Source organism: Hippopotamus amphibius, chromosome 9 (genome assembly GCF_030028045.1).
Source record: "Hippopotamus amphibius kiboko isolate mHipAmp2 chromosome 9, mHipAmp2.hap2, whole genome shotgun sequence".
NCBI lineage: Eukaryota > Metazoa > Chordata > Mammalia > Artiodactyla > Hippopotamidae > Hippopotamus > Hippopotamus amphibius.
In genome coordinates this window covers 26,085,179-26,107,714 of record NC_080194.1, presented here as the reverse complement: position 1 = coordinate 26,107,714, position 22,536 = coordinate 26,085,179, and the positions used below count along the sequence as shown (strand labels likewise).

The 22,536-nt window shown below is 36.2% G+C and overlaps 1 protein-coding gene across 1 annotated transcript in view; it reads left to right on the top strand.

Moving 5' to 3' along the window:
- LOC130860123 (L-lactate dehydrogenase C chain) overlaps positions 1 to 22,536 on the top strand; it is a 52,651-nt gene that overhangs the window by 17,384 nt on the left and 12,731 nt on the right. The window contains exons 4-5 of the mRNA XM_057747974.1: positions 18,502 to 18,675; positions 19,886 to 20,003. Coding sequence (XP_057603957.1) covers positions 18,502 to 18,675; positions 19,886 to 20,003 — 292 coding nt within the window. The remainder of the gene's footprint in view (positions 1 to 18,501; positions 18,676 to 19,885; positions 20,004 to 22,536) is intronic.

Here is a 22,536-nt window from a genome sequence, read left to right as displayed (position 1 = left end):
TTTGTGTGGTATCAGTTGTGTAAGGTCTCTTTTTTCATTTCTGATTTCATTTGTTCTTTTTTTTCCTTAGATAAATGTTTGTCAATTTTAACTTTTCAAAAAACCAGCTATTAGTTTCATTGTTCTTTTCTATTGTCCTTTTAGTCTCTGTTTAATTTATTTTCACTCTTCTCTCTGCTAACTTTAGACTTGGTTTGTTCTTCTGTTACTGGCTCCTTGATGTTGTTTATTTGAGTTCTTTTTTCTTAACGTAGGCATTTAATGCTATATAGACTTCCCTCTAAGAACTGCTCTTGCTTCATCCCATAAGTTTTGGTATATTGTGTTTCCATTTTTGTTTGTTTCAAGATATTTTTAAATTTCCCTTTTGATTTCTTCTTTAACTCTTTGGTTGTTCAGGAGTGTGTTGTTTAATTTCCATGTATTTGTGAATTTTCCAGTTTTCTTCCTGTTAATTTCTACTTTTATAACATTGTGTTTGGAAAAGATACTTGGTATGATTTTAATCTTTTAAAACTTGCTGAATTATTTTGGACCGGTCACATTATCTGTCCTGGAGAATGTTCCATGTGCACTTGAGAAGAATATGTATTCTGCTGCTGTTGGACACAATATTCTATATTTCTGTTAGGTCCATTTGGCCTAAAGTATAGTTTAAGTCCAACATTTCCTTACTGATTTTCTGTCCGAATGATCTATCCACTGTTGAAAGTGGTGGTACTGAAGTCCCCTGCTATTGTCTATTTCTCTCTTCAGGTCCATTAGTATTTGCTTAATATATTTAAGTGCTCTGATATTGGGTGCATGTCCTTATAGTGATACAAAGATCTTCTTTGTTTCTTTTACAGTTTTTGACTTAAAGTCTGTTTTGTCTGATATAAGTATAGCTCTCTTTTGGGTTTCCACCTGTGGGGATATCTATTTTTCACCCCTTCATTTCGAGCCTGTGTATATCATTAAAGCTAAAATGGGTCTCTTGTAAGCAGCATATAGTTGCATAGTGTTTCTTTAATCCATCCAGCTACTGTGCATTTTGACTGGAGAATTCAATCCATTTACACTTAGAGTAGTTATTGGTAATTACTTACTGTAGGTAAAGACTTACTAATGAGATTTTATTAATTGTTTTCTGACTATTTTGTAGTTCGCTTGTTCCTTTCTTCCTCTCTTGCTACTTTCCTATGTGAATTGATGACTTTCGTTAGTGGTGTACTTTGATTACCTTCTCTTTATCTTCTGTGTATATACTTTTCACTTTGTAGTTACCATAAGGCATACATAAAACATCTAATAGATATAATCATCTGTTTTATGCTAATAACAACTTATGTTTGATTGCATAAAAAACTTTATCCTTTTACCTCCCCCCTTTTATGTTTTCAATGTCACAGTTTACCACTTTTTATATTGTCTATCCATTAACAAATTATTTTTAGTACTTTTGTCCTTTGACTTTTTTATTAGAGTTAAGTGGCCAATATACTATGATATTACAGTAATAGAGTATTCTGAATTTAACTATATGTTTATCTTTACCCAATGTGTTGTGTATTTTCATGTTTTCATGTTACTAATTAGTGTCCTTCATTAACTATTAATTTTATAATTATAATTAATAATTATAATTAATAATTCACTTGAGGCGTTCCTTTCATTATTCTTTGTAAGGCAGATCTAGTGATGATAAACTCCCTCAGCTTTTCTTTGTCTGGGAGAGATGTTATCTTCTTTAACCTTTCTGAACAACAATTTTGCTGAGTAGAGTTTTCTTTGTTGGCAGTTTTTTCTTTAAGCACTTTGAATATATCATCCCACTTTCTCCTGGCCTGAAAGATTTCTCTGAGAAATCCACTGAAGCCTTATGGGGGTTCTCTTGTTAGTTATAAGCTTTTCTCTTGCTGATTTTAAGATTCTCCCTCTGTCTTTGATTTTCAGTAGTTTTATTGCAGTGTCTCTTGAGGAAGGTGTTTTTCAGTTGAGTTTGGTGACCTATGAACTTCGTGAACTTGGATACCCACATTTCTCCCCAGATTTTGGAAGTTCTCAGTCATTATTTATTTAAATAAACTTTCTATTCCTTTTTCCTCTCTTCTCCTGAGTCTCCAATAATTTGCAGATTTTTTTCTTTTGGTGGAATTTCATAAATCACATAAGCTGTCCTCACTCTTTTTCATTCTTTTTTCTTTGTTTTCCTCTGACTAGATAATTTCAAATGTCCTGTCTTCTAAGTCACAGATTCTTTCTTCCAGCGATCCATTCTGCTATTGATGCTCTCTATTGCAGTTTTCATTTTTTCAGCTCTAGGATTTGCTTAGTTCTTTTTTATGATTTCTGTCTCTATTAAATTTCTCATTTTGTTCATGTATTGTGTTCCTAATTTCGTTGTATTGTCTTTCTCTGTTTTCCTGTAGCTCATTTAGCTCCCTTAAAACAGCTATTTTGAATTCTTTATTGGATATATCATAGATCTCCATGTCTTTGGGGTTGATTACTAGAAGATTATTGTGATCCTTTGGTAGTGTTATGTTTCATTGATTTCTCACATTCCTCAAAGTTTTGTGTTACTGTCTTTGCATTTGAAGTAGCAGTCATCTTCTTTAGTTTTTACCTACTGACTTCAGGAGAGAAATACCTTCTGTCAGCCCTGCTAGGGATTCTGAGGCTTTCTCAGACCTTTTATGTGTATGCTTCTTACTCCCTGTTGTGGCAGAGTTCTTAAGCCTGTATACCTTCTCTTGACGCTCAGTACAATAGACCAGGTGCTGACAGCCTCCCAAGGAGGCTTTCCCAAGGATTTTGCTTTCCCAAGGACATAGATAAAGGTGAAGTTTGTGGTCTGTTCCTGACCCACAGATTTGGGCTGTGCTCACTAGCCATGTGCCAAAGCTTGCTCTTGCTACCATTGGGAGCACACACAGGAAGCCAGCCACAGGTTGGGGATGTGTGTGGGTGAGGTGCATGGAGAGCTAGGGGTGCCTGTGGGTTATTTGAGGGGAATCCATGGACAAGGCATCCCCAGCGGGTCATTATTGGGTCTGCTTGATGGAGTTCACAATGCAATTAGTAAGATATAGGTCACATTAATGCTCTTTGAGGGTCCTATCTGCCACTCTCCCAGCCTCTTCCAGTCTCCCAATCATGCAGCTCAAGACACAGTACTCAGGATGGAGTGAGAGAGAAATGGGTCTCTTTGCCAATGAGCCACACAGCTAGGGAAGCTGGATGTTCACTTACATCTCTCACTTCCCCCTGTGGGAGAAGTCATGGACTAAGAAGATCTCTCTGGGCCCTGAGCTTTGCCACCTGGGGGGGGAGTTATACAGGTAAAGGTACACTGTTCCTTTTACTATGCATCCAAATTCATATATATATACACATATATATATATACATATATATGTATATATATATACTTTTTTTTTTTTCTCCATTGGTATGCTAGAACTTCTCTGCTGGAAACCTGTACTTCCACAAAGGCTATCTTGTTTGTGGGTGATTATCTAAGACATTGTCCTCCAGGGGCTACTGGACTGCAGCTGAGAGGGGCTGGAGACACATGGGGCATTTGCAGGATCCACAGCCAGGACTGAGGTCTATACGTCTATTACATGACATATGGTTAGGCCAGTCTCCTCTTGGGTCCCTTGGTGTATGGTGCTGGATCCCACAGCTTCCACAAAGGTACTTTTGTCCATGGATGGATGCCGAGTTGTTGTTGTTGAGGGGGTGCTATGAGTGAGGTATGTCTTATTGGGCCACACTGCTGCCATCACTCCACAGTGAGTTTTGATAGATGAAATCACCAATGAAAACACCACCATAATCAAGATAAAAACATCTCTATTATCTCTTTTTTTTTAAAGAACTTTTATTGAGATACAGTTAACATACAATAAACTGCATATATTTAGAGTGTACTATTTGGTATCCCAATCTCCCAATTCATTCCCCCCCAACCCTCCCTGCTTTCCCCACTTGGTGTCCATGTGTTTGTTCTCTACATTTGTGTCTATGTTTCTGCCTTGAAAACTGGTTGATTTGTACCATTTTTCTATATTCCACTTATATGTGTTAATATACAATATTTTTTTTTCTCTTTCTGACTTACTTCACTCTGTATGACAGTCTCTAGGTCCATCCATGTCTCTACAAATGTCCCAGTTTCATTGCTTTTTACAGCTGAGTAATATTCCATTGTATATATGTACCACATCTTTTTTATCCATTCATCTGTTGATGAACATTTAGGTTGCTTCCATGTCCTGGCTATTGTAAATAGTGCTGCAATGAACATTGGAGTGCGTGTGTCTTTTTGAATTATGGTGTTCTCTGGGTATATGCCTAGCAGTGGGATTGCTGGGTCATATGGTAGTTCTAATTTTAGTTTTGCAAGGAACCTCCATACTGTTTTCCATAGTGGGTGTATCAATTTACATTCCCACCAATAGTGCAAGAGCATTCCCTTTTCTCCACACCCTCTCCAACATTTCCTGTTTGTCGATTTTCTGATGATGCCCATTCTACCTGGTGTGAGGTGATACCTCATTGTAGTTTTGATTTGCATTTCTCTAATAATTAGTGATGTTGAGCAGCTTTTCATGTGCCTCTTGGCCATCCGTATGTCTTCTTTGGAGAAATGCCTATTTAGGTCTTCTGCCCATTTTTTGATTGGGTTGTTTGTTTTTTTGATATTGAGATGAATGAACTGTTTGTATATTTCGGGGATTAATCCTTTGTCTGTTGATTCATTTGCAAATATTTTTTCCCATTCTGAGGGTTGTCTTTTCGTCTTGCTTATAGTGTCCTTTGCTGTGCAGAAGCTTTGAAGTTTCATTAGGTCCCACTTATTTATTTATTTTTTTTATTTCCATTACTCTAGAGGGTGGATCAAAAAAGATCTTGCTGTTATTTACGTCGAAGAGCGTTCTTCCTATGTATTCCTCTAGCAGATTTATAGTGTCTGGCCTTACACATAGGTCTTTAATCCATTTTGAATTTATTTTTGTGTATGGTGTTAACGAGTGTTCTAATTTCATTCTTTTACATGTAGCTGTCCAGTTTTCCCAGCACCACTTGTTGAAGAGGCTGCCTTTTCTCCATTGTATATCCTTGCCTCCTTTGTCATAGATTACTTGACCATAGTTTATCTCTGGGCTTTCTATCCTGTTCCATTTATCTATATTTCTGTTTTTGTGCCAGTACCATACTGTCTTGATCACTGTAGCCTTGTAGTATAGCCTGAAGTCAGGAAGCCTGATTCCACCAACTCCGTCTTTCCTTCTCAATTGCTTTGGCTATTCGGGGTCTTTTGCATTTCCTTACAAATCGTAAAATTTCTTGTTCTAGTTCTGTGAAAAATGCCATTGGTAATTTGATCGGTATTGCATTGAATCTGTAAATTGCTTTCGGTAATACAGTCATTTTCACAATGTTGGTTCTTCCAATCCAAGAACATGGTATGGCCCTCCATCTGTTTGTGTCTTCTTTGATTTCTTTCATTAATGTCTTATAGTTTTCTGAGTACAGGTCTTTTACCTCCTTGGTTAGGTTTATTCCTAGGTATTTTATTCTTTTTGTTGCAATGGTGAATGGGATTGTTTCCTTAATTTCTCTTTCTGATCTTTCATTGTTGGTGTATAGAAATTCAAGAGATTTCTGTGAGTTAATGTTGTATCCTGCAACTTTCGCAGATTCATTGATTAGCTCAAGTAGTTTTCTGTGGCATCTTTAGGATTTTCTTTGTATAATATCATGTCATCTGTGAACAGTGACAGTTTTACTTCTTCTTTTCCAGTTTGGATTCCTTTTATTTTTTTTTCTTCTCTGATTGCTGTGGTGAGGACTTCCAAAGCTATGTTGAGTAGTAGTGGCGAGAGTGGACATCCTTGTCTTGTTCCTGATCTTAGAGGGAATGCTTCCAGTTTTTCACCATTGAGAAGGATGTTTGCTGTGGGTTTGTCATATATGGCCTTTATAATGTTGAGGTAGGTTCCCTCTGTGCCCACCTTCTGGAGAGTTTTTATCATAAATGGGTGTTGAATTTTGTCAAAAGCTTTTTCTGCATCTATTGAGATGATCATGTGGTTTTTCTCCTTCAGTTTGTTAATATGGTGTATCACATTGATTGATTTGTGTATATTGAAGAATCCTTGCTTTCCAGGGATAAACCCCACTTGATCATGGCGTATGATCCTTTTAATGTGTTGTTGATTCTGTTGGCTAGTATTTTGTTGAGGATTTTTACACCTAAATTCATCAGTGATATTGGTCTGTAGTTTTCTTTTTTTGTACTATCTTTGTCTGGTTTTGGTATCAGGGTGATGGTGGCCTCATAAAATGAGTTTGGGAGTGTTCCTTCCTCTGCAATGTTTTGGAAGAGTTTGAGAAGGATGGGTGTTAGCTCTTCTCTAAATGTTTGATAAAATTCGCCTGTGAATCCATCTGGTCCTGGACTTTTGTTTGTTGGGAGATTTTTAATCACAGTTTCAATTTCATTACTTGTGATTGGTCTGTTCATATTTTCTATTTCTTCCTGATTCAGTCTTGGAAGGTTATACCTCACTAAGAATCTGTCCATTTCATCCAGGTTGTCCAGTTTATTGGCAAATAGTTGCTTGTAGTAATCTCTTATGGTGCTTTTTATTTCTGTGGTGTCCATTGTAACTTCTCCTGTTTCATTTCTAATTTTATTGATTTGAGTCCTCTCCCTCTTTTTCTTGATGAGTCTTGCTAGAGGTTTATCGATTTTATTGATCTTCTCAAAGAACCAGCTTTTAGTTTTATTGATTTTTGCTATTGTTTCTTTGTTTAAATTTCATTTATTTCTGCTCTGATCTTTCTGATTTCTCTCCATCTACTAACTTTGGGTGTTGTTTGCTCTTATTTCTCTAGTTTCTTTAGGTGTAAGGTTAGATTGTTTATTTGGGATTTTTCTTGCTTCTTGAGGTAGGATTGTATTGCTATTAAGTTCCCTCTTAGAACTGCCTTTGCTGCATCCCGTAGGTTTTGGATCATTGTGTTTTCATTGTCATTTGTCTCTAGGTATTTTTTGATTTCCTCTTTGATTTCTTCACTGATCTCCTGGTTATTAGTAGCGTATTGTTTAGCCTCCATGTGTTTGTGTTTTTTACATTTTTTTTCCTGTAATTGATTTCTAATCTCATAGCGTTGTGGTCGGAAAAGATGCTTGATACGATTTCAATTTTCTTGAATTTACCAAGGCTTGATTTATGACCCAAAATGTGATCTATCCTGGAGAATGTTCCATGTGCACTTGAGAAGAACGTGTAATCTGCTGTTTGGGGATGTAATGTCCTATAGATGTCTGTTAAATCAAGCTAGTTTATTGTGTCATTTAAAGCTGGTGTTTCCTTATTAATTTTCTGTGTGGATGATCTGTCCATTGGTGTAAGTGGGGTGTTAAAGCCCCCCACTATTATTTTGTTGCTGTTGATTTCCTCTTTCATAGTTGTTAGCATTTGCCTTATGTATTGAGGTGCTCCTATATTGGGTGCATATATTTATAATTATTTCTTCTTCTTGGATTGATCCCTTGGTCTTTATGTAGTGTCCTTTCTTGTTTCTTGTAACATTTTTTATTTTAAAGTCTATTTTTTCTGATATGAGTATCGCTACTCCAGCTTTCTTTTGATTTCCATTTGCATCTCCTCACTTTCAGTCTGTATGTGTCCCTAGGTCTGAAGTGAGACTCTTGTAGACAGCATATATATGGGTCTTGTTTTTGTATCCATTCAGCCAGTGTGTGTCTTTTGGTTGGTGCATTTAGTCCATTTACATTCAAGGTAATTATCGATATGTATGTTCCTATTACCATTTTCTTAATCGTTTTGTTTTTGTTTCTGTAGGTCCTTTTCTTATGTTTCCTGCTTAGAGAAGTTCCTTTAGCATTTGTTGTAGGGCTGGTTTGGTGGTGCTGAATTCTCTTAGCTGTTGCTTGTCTGTAAAGCTTTTGATTTCTCCATTGAATCTGAATGAGATCCTTGCTGGGCAGAGTATTCTTGGTTGTAGGTTCTTCCCTTTCATCACTTTAAGTATATCATGCCACTCCCTTCTGGCTTGTAGAGTTTCTGCTGAGAAATCAGCTGTTAACCTTATGGGAGTTCCCTTGTATGTTATTTGTCGTTTTTCCCTTGTTGCTTTTAATAACTTTTCTCTGTCTTTAATTTTTGTCATTTTGACTACTATATGTCTTGGAGTGTTTCTCCTTGGGTTTATCCTGCCTGGGACTCTCTGCGCTTCCTGGACTTGAGTAGCTGTTTCCTTTCCCATGTTAGGGAAGTTTTCAACTATAATCTCTTCCAATATTTTCTCGAGTCCTTTCTCTCTCTCTTCTCCTTCTGGGACCCCTATAATGCAAATGTTGGTGTGTTTAACATTGTCCCAGAGGTCTCTTAGGCTGTCTTCAGTTCCTTTCATTCTTTTTTCTTTACTCTTTTCCACATCAGTGATTACCATCATTCTGTCTTCCAGGTCACTTATTCGCCCTTCTGCCTCAGTTAATCTGCTATTGGTTCCTTTAGTGTATTTTTCATTTCAGTTATTGTGTTGCATATCTCTATTTGTTCTTTAATTCTTCTAGGTCTTTGGTAAACTTTTCTTGCAACTTTTCGATCTTTGCATCCAGTCTTTTTTCAAAGTCCTGGATCATCTTCACCATCATTATTCTGAATTCTTTTTCTGGAAGGGTGCCTATCTCCTCTTCATTTCGTTGTTTTTCTGGGGTTTTATCTTGTCCCTTCATCTGGTACAAAGTCTTTTGGCTTTTCATTTTCTCTGTCTTTCTGTGGCTATGGTTTTCACTTCCACAAGATGAAATACTGCTGGTACTGCTTGATTCTGCTGTCTGCCCTCTTGTGGAGGAAGCTATCTAGGAGGCTCATGGATGCTTCCTGATGGGAGGGACTGCTGGTGGGTTGGGCTGGGTGGGCGGAGCTCAGTAAAACTTTAATCCGACTTGGTGGGCGGAGCTCAGTGACACTAATCTGCTTGTCTGCCAATGGGTGGGGCTGTGTTCCCATCTTGTTTAATGTTTGGCCTGAGGCTACCCAGCACTGGAGCTTACAGGCTTTTTGGTGGGGCTAAGGGCAATGAGCACTTCCCAGAACCCCTGCCTCCAGTGCCTCTGTCTCCTCAGTGAGCCACAGCTGCCCCCCACCTCTGCAGGCAGCCCTCCAACACCAGCAGGTAGGTCTGGTTTAGTCTCCTATGGGGTCACTGCTCCTTCCCCCTGGGTCCTGGTGAGCACTTTTTTGTGTGCCCTCCAAGACTGGAGTCGCTGTTTCCCCCAGTCCTGTGGCGGTCTTGCAATCAAATTCTGCTGGCTTTCAAAGTCTGATTCTCCGGGGATTTCTCCTCCTGTTGCTGGACCCAAAGGTTAGGAAGCCTAAAGTGGGGATCAGAACCCTCGCTTTAGTGGGTGGACTTCTGTGGTAAAAGTGTTCTCCAGCTTGTGAGTCACCCACCCAGCATTTATGGGATTTGATTTTAACGTGATTGCGCCCCTCCTACCGTCTCATTGCGGCTTCTCCTTTGTCTCTGAATGTGGGGTGTTTTTTTTTGGTGAGTTCCAGTGGCTTTCTGTTGATGATTCTTCAGCAGTTAGTTGTAATTCCGGTGTTCTTGCAAGAGGGAGTGAGCGCACATCCTCCTACTCCACCATCTTGATTCCTCTTCTCTCCATTATCTCTTAAAGTTTTCTTGTGCCCCTTTACAGTCCATCCCTTTTTCCACCTCTGGCCCCCTTTTCTGGAATTTTATATGAATGAAATCATACTGAACATAATCTTTTCTGTCTGGCTTCTCTCACCCAGCATGATTTTTTTGGAATTCATACATATTGTTGGGAGTATCAGTGATTTGTTCCTTTTTATTGATGAAGAGTGATTATTCTTTTGTTTATATGTTTTAAAAAATAAATTTATTTATTTACTTGTTTATTTATTGGCTGTGTTGGGTCTTTGTTGCTGAGCGTGGGCTTTCTCTAGTTGCCATGAGCGGGGGCTACTCTTTGTTGTGGTGCATGGGCTTCTCATTGCGGTGGCTTTTCTTGCTACAGAGCATGGGCTCTAGGTATGTGGACTTCAATAGTTGTGGCACGTGGGTTCAATAGTTGTGGCTCATGGGCTCTAGAGCACACACAGGCTCAGTAGTTGTGTCACACAGGCTTAGTTGCTTCACAGCACGTGGGATCTTCCCAGCCTAGGGATTGAACCCATGTTCCCTGCATTAGCAGGAGGATTCTTAAGCACTGTGCCACCAGGGAAGCCCTGTTTATACATTTTAAATACTTTTTGCTTATTCATTCACCATTTGCAGATTTTTAGGTTATTTCTAGTTTTTCTATTGTGAATAAAACTGCTGTAAACATTTGTGAACAAGTGTTTGCATGCATATATATCATTATTTTTTTTGAGTAAATACCTGGGAGTAAAATAGATGGGTTACATCATAGGTATATATTTAACTCTATTAGAAGCTGCCAAACAAATTTTCAAAGTGGTTGTTCCATTTTACATTCCTATTAGCACTGCAAGAGAATTCTAGTTGCTCCACATTCTTGCCAGCATTTGGTATTGTTAGTCTTTTCAATTTTAGCCATTCCAATATCATTATGGCTTTAATTTGTATTCCCTTGATGATTAAAGATGTTTAGAATCTTTCCTGTGCTCATTGTTTATTAGTATATTTTTTTTGTGAACACTCTCTTTAAATATTTTTGCCCATATTTAAAACTTAGATCTTTGTCTTTTAATTATTAAATTGTAAGAGTTCTTTATACTGAATACAAATCTCTTTGTCAGATATAAGTATTGCATATAGTTTCTCTCAATCTGTGGCTTGCCTTTTTGTGTTCCTAATGATATCTTTCAAAGAGTAAAGTTTTTAGTTTTGGTGAAGTCTATAGTTTATCAATTTCTTATTTATGTTTTATGCTTTTTGACTCCTAGTTAAGAAACCTTTGCCTCTCCTAAGACTGAAGATTTTCTCCTATATAGGTTTGATAGTTTTACCTTTTATATTTAGGACTCTGATTCATTTTCATGTTAATTTTAGTGTTTGATGTAAAGTAAGTGTTAATATTCATTTTTTTCAATGGTGACATCCAGCTGTTTTCACAACATTTGTTGAAAATACCTTTTTCCCATCTGAATTGCTGTGACAACTTTGTTGAAAATTATCATATACATCAGTCTACTTCTGGATTCCTTATTTTCTACATTGATCTCCATATCTATTGTTTTGTTATTACATATCACCTTGCTTATACTAACTCTTTAAATTGGTGTAAATTCTCTTTCTTCTTTCTCTAAACTTTCTTTGTGTACTATGTGTTGTTTGCATTGTAACATAATTTTAGAATTAGCTTTTCAATTTCTATACAAACATATGCTGGAATGTTAATTGGGATTGTTTGAGACCTGTAGATAAATTTGGAGAGACTGATATTTTAACACTGTTGAGTCTTGCAATCCATGAATATGCATATCTCTTCATTTAGTTAATTCTTTTTTCTTTTTTTTTTTAGCAATGTTTTGTTGTTTTCAGGTTTAGTTCTTACACAAATTTTGTTAAATTATCCCTAAATATTTCATAGTTTGATGGTATTTTAAAAGGAGTTGTTCTTAACATTTCATTCTCCAGTTGCTTTTTTTTTAATAAATTTATTTATATATTTATTTATTGGCTGTGTTGGGTTTTCATTGGTCTGTGTGGGCTTTCTCTCGTTGTGGCGAGCAGGGGCTACTCTTAGTTGTGGTGCGCGGGCTTCTCATTTAAGTGGCTTCTCTTGTTGAGGAGCACGGGCTGCAGGCGCATGGGCTTCAGTAGTTGTGGCACATGGGCTCAATAGTTGTGACTCAAAAGCTCTAGAGCACAGGCTTAGTAGTTGTGGTGCACAGGCTTGTTTGCTCCGAGGCATGTGGTATCTTCCCCGACCAGGGCTCAAACCCGTGTCCCCTGCATTGGCAGGTGGATTCTTAAGCACTGCGCCATCTTCGATTGTTTAATTGCTAGCATATAGAAATACTGTTGTCTTTTATGTATAGACCTTGTATCTAGTAATTCTCTTTATATTCATAGGATATTCTCTATACATTATCATGTCATCTTCAAACATAGTTTTACTGGTTTTAATTCTTTTAATTCTTCCTTTCCACTTTGAAGATCTTTTTATTTTCTTGCCTCATTTCACTGGTTAGTACTTCCAGTACAGTGATGAATATAGGTAATGACCCTGGATGACCCTGGAAGCTTATTTCCTCCTTCCTTTTGGTAGCTTAACAGAGAGCTGAATCAGCTGAACTGAGCCAACCTGTGCAGGGAGAGCAAGGCCTTAAGCTGTTGTCATCATTCCTGGCATGCATGATTCTTTTCAGGGCCTTTGGTATGTAGACCTTGGCCCTGGAAATGTATATTCTTACCATTGTGCCTGAGCCCAGCTATCCCTTGACAAATCTATTGTTACTTAAGGAAACTAGGGGTTTCCATTCCCTCTCCAAAGCTAACGTATAAATATGTAACATAGCATGGTGGTGGGAGTTTCAAGAGAATGTCCTTGCCAACCAAAGGAGGCTTCTCTTCTCTTGGCAATTCTGTATACCAAAGATCTATGCCTAACCTATACTGTGGAATAATGAGAATTCAGTGTACAGAGTGTGGTTCCCTTCTTCTCTGCTTCTAAGATTTTCTTCAGTAAACATTGCTTATATCTATAGCCTCTGGTGTTAGTGGTATGTTTCCATGTCACCCTTGCACAACAAGTGTTGAAAGTGGACATATTTGCCTAGTTCCTTATCTTATGGTGACTGCATTCAGTCTTTTATCATTGAGTTTGATGTTTAATGTAGGTTATTCATGAAATTTCCTTCTATTCATAGTCCTGGAAAGTTTTTTTTTGAATCATGAGTGGGTGTTGAGTTTTGTGAAATGCTTTTTTCCCATGCATTTATTGACTTTTTTTTTGTCATTATGTAACGTCTTTCTTTGTCTCCAGTAAAAAATTTTGAGTGAAAGTCTATTTTTTTATTGTAGGAAAATTACATAAGTTTACCATTTTAACCATTTTAAAGTATATTTAGTGGCGTCAAGTACATTCTTTTTGTACAACTGCTACAATTGTCTAGTGCCCAGACATTTACACCAGCCTAAAATGGAAACCCTGTAACCAATAAGCAGTCACTTCCCATTCCCCCTCTCTCCAGGAAACCACTAATTTGCTTTCTGTGTCTATGGATTTGCCTAGTCTGGATATTTAATATAAATGGGATCATACAACATGTGTCTTTTGTCTTTGGCTTCTTTCACTTAGTACTGTTTTTAGAGTTCATTCATGTTTCAGCATGCATCAGTACTTCATTCCTTTTTATGACTGAATAATATTCTACTGTGTAGCTATACCACATTGTATTTATCTATTCATCAGTTGACAGACATTTGAATTGTTTCTACCTTTTAGCTATTGTGAATAGTGCTACTATTCATGTACAAACTTTTATTTGAACACCTGTTTTCAACTCTTTTGGGTATATACCTAGGAGTAGAAATATTGGGTCATACGGTAATTCTATATTTACTTAGTGAATAACTGCCAAACTGTTTTCCATAGTGGCTGTACTATTTTACATTCCCACCAGCGATGTATAAATGTTCCAGTTCTTCATATCCCCATCAACACTTGTAAGCTTTCTCTATTTTTTATTTTAGTTCTCCTAGTGGATATGAAGTAGTATCTTATTGTGATTTTGATTTGCATTTCCCTAGAGCCTAATGAGATTGAGCATCTTTTCAATGCTTGTTGGCCTTTTGTACATCTTCTTTGGGGAAATATCTATTTGAGTTCTTTGCTTATTTTAAAATTGCATTTTTTTGTCTTTTTGTTGTTGAGTAATGAGAGTTCTTTATATATTCTGGATATAAGATTCCTATCAGATATATGATTTGCAAATATATTCCCTCATTCTGTGGGCTTTCTTTTACTCTCTTGATAGTACACTTTGATGCATAAAAATATATAATTTTGATGAAGTCCAATTTAATTATTTTTCCTTTTGGTGTCATACCCAAGAAATCATTACTAAATGCAAAGTCATGAAGATTTACTCTATATTTCTAGCTTTTATTTAGGTCTTTGATCCATTTTGAATTAACTTTATACGTGGTGTGAGGTAAGGATCAAGCTTCATTCTTTTGCATGTGGATCCAGTTGTCCCTAAATATTTGTTGAAGAGATTATTTTTCCCCAAGGAATTGTTTTAGCACCCTTGCTGAAATCAATTGACCATAGGTAAATAGATTTAATTCTGGACTCTCAGTTCTGTTCCATTGTTTGATATGTCCATCCTTATGCCAGTATCATACTGTTTTCATTACTGTAGCTCGTAAGTTTTGAAATCAGGAAGTGTGAGTCCTTTAGCTTTGCTGTTCCGTTTCAAGATTGTTTTCACTCTTTAGGGTCCTTTGTGATTTCATATGCATTTTAGGATTAGCTTTTTCATTTCTGCATAAAAAGCCATTGGAATTTTAACAGGAGTTGAGCTGAAATTGTAAATTGATTCAGGGAGTATTGCTGCCTTAACAGTAGTAATTTTTCCAACCCATGAATATGGGATGTGTTTCCATTTATTTATTTCTTCTTTAATTTTTTCAGCAATGTTTTGTAGTTTTCATTGCACAACTCTTGCACTTCCTTCATTAAATTTATTCTAAGTATTTTATTTTTGAGTTTATACTGTAAATGAATTGTTTACAGTATAGAGTCAAATTGAATTGTTTTCAATTTTCCTTCTTTGATTGTTTTCTTATTTTCCTTCTTTGGTTGTTCATTGCTAGCGTGTAGAGATACAACTGACTTTTGAGTGTTGATCATGTTTCCTGTAACTTTACTGAATTCATTTATTAGCTCTAATAGGTTTTTATTTTGTGTGTGTTTGTGGATTCTTTAGGATTTCCATATATAGGATTATGTTACCTGCAAATAGAGAGAGTTTCTACTTCTTCATTTCCAATTTGGGTGCCTTTTTTTTCTTTTTTTCTTGCCTAATTATAAGTGGCTCACTTTAGATTTAAAGACACAAAATCTGCAAACAATAAATGCTGGACAGGGTGTGGAGAAAAGGGAACCCTTCTATACTGTTGGTGGGAATGTAAATTGGTATAGCTGCTGTGGAGAACAGTATGGAGGTTCTTTAAAAAAAACTAAAAATAGAACTACCATATGACCCAGCAATTCCACTCTTGGGCATATACCTGAAGAAACCATAATTAGAAAGGATACATGTAACCCAGTGTTCACTGCAGCACTATTTACAATAGCCAGGACATGGAAGCAACCTAAATGTCCATCAACAGAAGAATGGATAAAGAACATGTGGTGCATATATACAATGGAATATTGCTCAGCCATAAAAAAGAAAAAAATAATGCTGTTTGCAGCAATATGGATGGACCTAGAGATTGTCATACTGAATGAAGTCAGGCACAAAAAGACAAATATCATATGACATTGCCTACATGTGGAATCTAAAAATAAAGGAGTACAAATGAACTTATTTATAAAACAGAAGCAGAGTCATGGATGTAGAAAACAAACTTATGGTTACCAGGGGATAAGGGGAGGGGAAGGATAAATTGGGAGATTGGGATTGACATACACACACTGTTATAGATTAGATAGATTAGATAGATAATAAGAACCTGCTGTATAGCACAGGCAACTCTACTCAATACTCTGTAATGGCCTATATGGGAAAAGAATCTAAAGAAAAAAAAAAGAGTGAATATATGTATATGTATAGCTGATGTGCTTTGCTGTATGCCTGAAACTAATGCAACATTGTAAATCAACTATACTCCAATAAAAATTGAAAAAAAAAGGAAAAAAAAGAAAAAAAGAAAGATACAAAATAAGGTGAAAGTAAAAGAATGGAAGAAGATATTTCATACTAACAGGAGCCAAAAGAGAGCTGGAGTGGCTATACTGATATCACAGAAATTAGACTTTAACCTAAAAATTATTGCTGGAGCCAAAGAACAATATTATATAATGATAAAAGGGCTAATAGATGCAGAAAAAGCATTAAACAAAATTCCACACCAAATTGTGATTTTAAAAAATATTCTCTTAGTAAACTATGAATAGAAGGAAATTTCTTCAACCTCATAAAAGACATTTATGAAAAACCTACAGCTAGCCTTATACTCAATGGTGAAAGTCTGAATGGTTTTCCCCGTAAGACCAGGAACGAGGCAGTGAGGCTCCGTTTCACCACTTCTATTCAACATAATGCTACATGTTCTAGCCAGAGTAATTGAATAAAGATTTGTCAAATACTTTAAATCAACTATTTTAACTGTGTTTAAAGAACTAAAGCAAACCATGTCTAAAGAACTAAAGGAAATATGAGACTGATGTCTTACCAATTAGTGAGTATTAATAGATAATTATTTTTTAAAAACTGAACAGAAATTCTGAAGTTAAAAAGTTAACTGAAATGAAAATTAACTGGAGGGGCTCAATAGCAGATTGAGAAAGCAGAAAAAAGAATCAGTGGACTTGAAGATAGGTTAGTTGCTCAGTGTCTGGGCTTCCTCAGGGACAGTTTCTATTTTTTTTTTCAAATCTTTATTGGAGTATAATTGCTTTGTACTGTTGTGCCAGTTTCTGCTGTACAACAAAGTGAGTCAGCTGTATTTATACATATATCCCCATATCCCCTCCCTCTTGAGCCTCTTTCCCATCCTCCCTATCCCACCCTATCCCACCCTCTAGGTCGTCACCAATCGAGTTGATCTCCCTGTGTTATGCAGCAGCTTCCCACTAGCTATCTATTTTACTTTTGGTTGTGTATATATGTTTTTTGTTGTTGTTGTTGTTTTTAAATATTTATTTTATTATTTATTTATTTTTGGCTGCATTGAGTCTTTGTTGCTGCACACAGACTTTCTCTAGTTTTGGCGAGTGGAGGCTACTCTTTGTTGTGGTGCACGGGCTCCTCATTGCGGCGGCTTCTCCTGTTGCAGAGCACGGGCTCTAGGCATCCAGGCTTCAGTAGTTGTGGCACGTGGGCTCAGTAGTTGTGGCTTGCAGGCTCTAGAGCACAGGCTCAGTAATTGTGGCGCACAGGCTTAGCTGCTCCACAGCATATGGGATCTTCCTGGACCAGGTATTGAACCTGTGTCCCCTGCATTGGCAGGCAGATTCTTAACCAGTGTGCCACCAGGGAGCCCCTGGTTGTGTATATATGTTAATGCTACTCTCTCACCTTGTCCCAGCTTCACCTCCCCCCAGCCTCGTGTCCTCAAGTCCATTCTCTACATCCGCATTTTTATTCTTGCCTGACACTGGGTTCATCAGTACCATATTTTTAGATTCCATATATATGTGTTAGCATACAGTATTTGTTTTTCTCTTTCTGGCTTACTTCACTCTGTATGACAGACTCTAGGTCCATCCACCTCACTACAAATAACTCAATTTCATTCCTTTTTATGGCTGAGTAATATTCCATTGTATATATGCACCACATCTTCTTTATCCATTCATCTGTTGATGGGCATTTAGGTTGCTTCCATGTGCAGGCTATTGTAAATAGTGCTGCAGTGAATATTGTGGTACATGTATCTTGGACAGTTTCTATTGATTGCTTTTTTTCCTTTCTATGATTTGTATTTTCTTATTTTGTTTCATGGCTCATAATTTTTTTGTTGAAAATTGGGCATTAAAAAAGTATAATAAGAAAACTCTGTAAATCAGATTCTTCCCTCCCAGGGATTTCTTTGCTGATGCTTGTTGTCATTTGTTTGTTTCAAGGCTTTTATGAATTAATTCTGTTAAGTCTGTATTCTTTGTTATTTATGGACACAGAAGCCTTTGTTCTGTTTATTTATGGGTCAGCCAATGATTGGAAAGAACTTTCCTTAAATGTTTGGAACCAAAAGATATCTCCCAGTCTTTGCTGGAGGGCTCTGTGTGCAAGTAGGGGCATGCCTTCAGCACTTAGCCAGGCAGTTTATAACTGTGCCTTAGCCTTCACTTCCTGCTTTCACAGAGCCTCATGGTTAGACAGAGCTAAAGGCTGGGATCTTATGTTTTTCCTGAGCATGCACACACCTGCTTACAGCCCTGAGCATGCGTGTGGCCTTATTCTAGGAAGGAGATTCTGATAGTTTAGATGAGTCTGTGGTGATGAAGGGGAAAAATCTCAGTGATCTTAAAGAGGTGTAATTCACCAATTATTAAATATACAGGTAGGCACATATATTATTTCAAAAAAGAATCTTTTGTTTTAAAGTTTTGATGGTGAATAATTTAATCTTTTAAAAACCCATCTTAGAGATTATCTTTTTTTTCTTTGTTGATTTGCTTCATTTTGAACTCTGTAATGAATCCGCATGTGACTCTTAAGACAATTGGTCTATCCAGAAAATCAAATTGTAAGAGGGAGTTACTATCAATCTTTTTCTAACAAGAAATTTTTCTTCCTAGTGGATATTTTGACGTATGTTGTCTGGAAGATAAGTGGCTTACCTGCAACTCGTGTAATTGGAAGTGGTTGTAATCTAGACTCTGCCCGTTTCCGTTACCTAATTGGAGAGAAGTTGGGTGTGCATCCCACAAGCTGCCATGGATGGGTTATTGGAGAACATGGAGATTCTAGTGGTAAGTGTAAACACATCATCATTGTATAATCACACTGCTTATCTTTAATAATGCTTATTTTCCTTAAAGTATTTTTTCTGATTTAAATATAGCTGTACAGCATTCGTTTTACTTTTTCTGTTCCTTTACTTTCAGTCTTTTGTGTCATTGATTTACCTGCCTCTCATAAAATAGTGCATAGAGTGTATAGCTCTTTTAAAAGTCAATGACTGTTTCTTTTGTCTAGAGCACTCATTGTGATTTTAAAAACAGAGTTATTAAGATATAACACACATCCCATAAACTTTACTCATTTAAAGTGTACAATTCACTAGCTTTTTACTCACAGAGTTGTGCAACCATCACCACAATCTAATTGTAGAAAATTTTCATCACCCCCAAAAACTCCCACTCCTCCACCCTAACCCCAGGCAACCATTAATCTACTTTCTGACTCTAGAGATTTGTTTTTCCCTGACTTTTCAAGAAATAAAATTGTTCAATATGTGATTTAAACTATTACTTAGGTCACACCAACCATTTTCTTTTCTTAAGCATTTAATCTCTGCTATACAATTAGAACTTTATACTTACAATGTTCTCTAATTATGTCATGTGTGTAAATCTTCCTTCCGTAATGCCAATAGACCCACTGAGAACAGGCACCATTTGTTCACTCATTCAGTCATCCATTTATTTATTCAAAACATTTGATACTTCAAGGGTCATAGTATAGTAAATACTTCTGATGTGACTTAAACAAATATTTCTTTGATAAGTGCCTTAATTTGACCCTGTTGACTTGTCTTATTATCTTACTGAGCTCTTCCTCTTGAAAATCATTAAAAATAATTTTCCCAGATATGTTTTAATTTCTCCCATTTAGTATTCCATTATATTATTCTTTAAAAAAATGTATGGTTTAATAATATGGTATTAATTTATTGCTCTTTGCCATCTTATAATATTTTATCATTTCTTATAGATTATTTTCTTTATGGATTCTGTATTTGTATCTTGCTTTAAAATGACTCCTTACTACACAGTTACAAATAAAGCCTACTACATATTTTATAATTTTATTTTTTACATTTCTCTCTTTTGTCTATTTGAAGCTTATTTTTATATGTGGTGTAAGGTAGTAACCTAACTTTATTCTTAAAAAACCCACTTAACTTAAACTGATGCAGTACTGGGAGGAGGAGTTTATTCTGAGATTTATTTCTTTTAGTGCCCTTATGGAGTGGAGTAAATGTTGCTGGTGTTGCTCTGAAGACTCTCAACCCTAAGTTAGGAACTGATTCAGACAAGGACCAATGGAAAAATATCCATAAGCAAGTTGTTGGAAGGTAACATTTGTCATTCATTTCCTTAGTGCCTTAATAATAAATCATAAGAACAAATTTTACAGACAGAAAGTGTAAAATTTGACCCTTGCTTTTTGTGAGTTTGAGAATATTCTGAAAATCCCCAAATTCAGACTTACGTAGTGCATAGCTTTCTTTTGGGTGCATTTTTCAAACAGAAAAATGTATTTATCACTTCATAAGAACTCATGTGTTTGAGAGCAATCTAGCATAGTGATAGGAGCATGGACTTTGGAACCATGTTGCCCAGGTTTTTTCAAACCTGGTCCCACCATTTATTAGTGGTGTGATATTGGGATGTTATTTAAAATATTGAAGGCTCAGTTTCTTCGTATTTAAAATGAGGATAGTAATAGAGCCAACCTTAGAGGGTTATTATGAAGAGTAGATGACTTACCACGGGTAGAATGCTTAGAATGGTACCTAGAACTGATTGTGTTCATCGAAAGATTTGATGAAAAGAAACATGAAACTGATGCAGATGATCCAAAGTTAACTAATTAGGTTTACTTATAAATGAAGTGTCTGACTCTGTACACATTCCCTGAATAGCACACGTGATTCTCCTTCATAGCCAAGATACATATTAGTAAAAGTTCTAGAACTTTGAAATCACTTTTGGATATTCAAAACTGGAATGTTAAATCTACACAAGCCACATGTCTACTGAATGTATATTTATGATAGCAACCATACAAAAATGTATAAGAATTAGGGCAGAGACTAAAAAGGCACACGGTACAACAAAAAAGTGATTATGGGTTAGTGTTATTCTCTACATGACTTTTAATTTTAAAAAATGTATATTATTTTCTGATCTTTAAAGCATATGACCACTTTAATGGGTATAGAGTTTCAGTCTGGGAAGATGAAAAAGTTCTGGAGAAGGTGGTGGTAATGGTGGTACAACATTGTTTAAGTACTTAATGCCGTTGAACTGTATACTTAAAATAGTTTAAATGGCAAATTTTACCACAATTATAAAAAATAGAATAAGTATTGTACATGGCTACCAATAGTGGTCTGAAGTTCAGACTGTAAAACTAGCAGTACATAATGGAATTTAATCTGGCATTAGGTTTGTCTAGCTTAGTGAAAGGTTACTGGACAGAAAATACAGTATGGAATATTAGCATTTTCTTTAGGAGGTATTGCAAATGCTCGGGTGTAGCTTCTAGACCCCATCACTACATGGGGCACACTCAATTGCAAAGGATGCGAGTAGACTACCCCAGCACAGGAAAGCCACAGCCTTTGTTTCCCAGCAGGTTTTAGTACAGTTCTTGTCACATAGCCCTCAGGATTTGCATGCTTGCTCCCAGTCTTCTAGCCCTGGTGCAGTGCACACATCAAGAGTTACATAATATTCAATGCTAAAAAGCTTGTTCCATATGGTTATTCTTCCACATTTATCTTAAATAATTTATGTATTTATTTTCTTTTTTCCTATTTCTTTAATTGTGATAAAATACACATAAGATAAAATTTACCATCTTAATCATTTTAAGTGTATAGTTCAATGGTATAAAAACCATTCATAATCTTGTATAACCATACCACCGTCTGTCTCATAACTCTTCGTAATGTAAGACTAAAACTCTGTATCCATGAAACAATCCTTCCCCATTAACCCCCTCACCCCAGGCGCTGGCTACCATCTTTCTACTTTCTGTTTCTATGATTTTGACTACTCTAGTATATCATGTAAGTGGAATCATACGGTATTTGTATTTTAATGGCTAGTTTATTTCACTTAGCATAACATGCTTAAGATTGATCCATGTTATAGCATGTGTCAGAGTTTCCTTACTTTTAAAGGCTGAATAATATTTCAGTGTCTTTTGATGTGCAGAACTTAAAAATTTTCATGAAGTCCATTTGTCTGTTTTTTCTTTTGCTGCCTTTTGTGTTCTATCAAAGAAATCATTGCCAAATGCAATGTTGTGAAGCTTTTGCCCTGTGTTTTCATGTAAGAGTATCATAGTTTTAGGTCTTACATTCAGATATTTGATTCATTTTGAATTCATTTTTTGTAAGTGGTGTTAGGTAAGAGTTCAATTTTAATCTTTTGCACATGGATATCCAGTTTCCCCAGAACCATTTGCTGAAAAGACTGCCATTTTCCCATTCAATGGTTTTGGCACACTTTTTGAAAATCAGTTGAACATTAGATATGTAGGTTTATTTCTGGGCTTTCTATTCTATCCCACTGGGTCTGTGTTTGTCTGCTACCAGTACTATACAGTTTTGATTACTGTAGCTTTGTAGTAAGTTTTGAAATCAGGAAGTGTGAGTCCTTCAGCTATCAAGAGTTTTCTAGCTCTTTAGAGTCTCTTGAGATTCCATATGAATTTTAGGGTGGGTTTTTCTACTTCTGCAAAAAATATCTTTGGGAATTTGATGGGAATTCCACTGAATCTATAGATGGTTTGGGGTAGAATTAGCATCTTAATAATATTAAGTCTCCAATCCTTGAACATAGGATGTCTTTCCATTTATTTATGTCTTCTTTAGT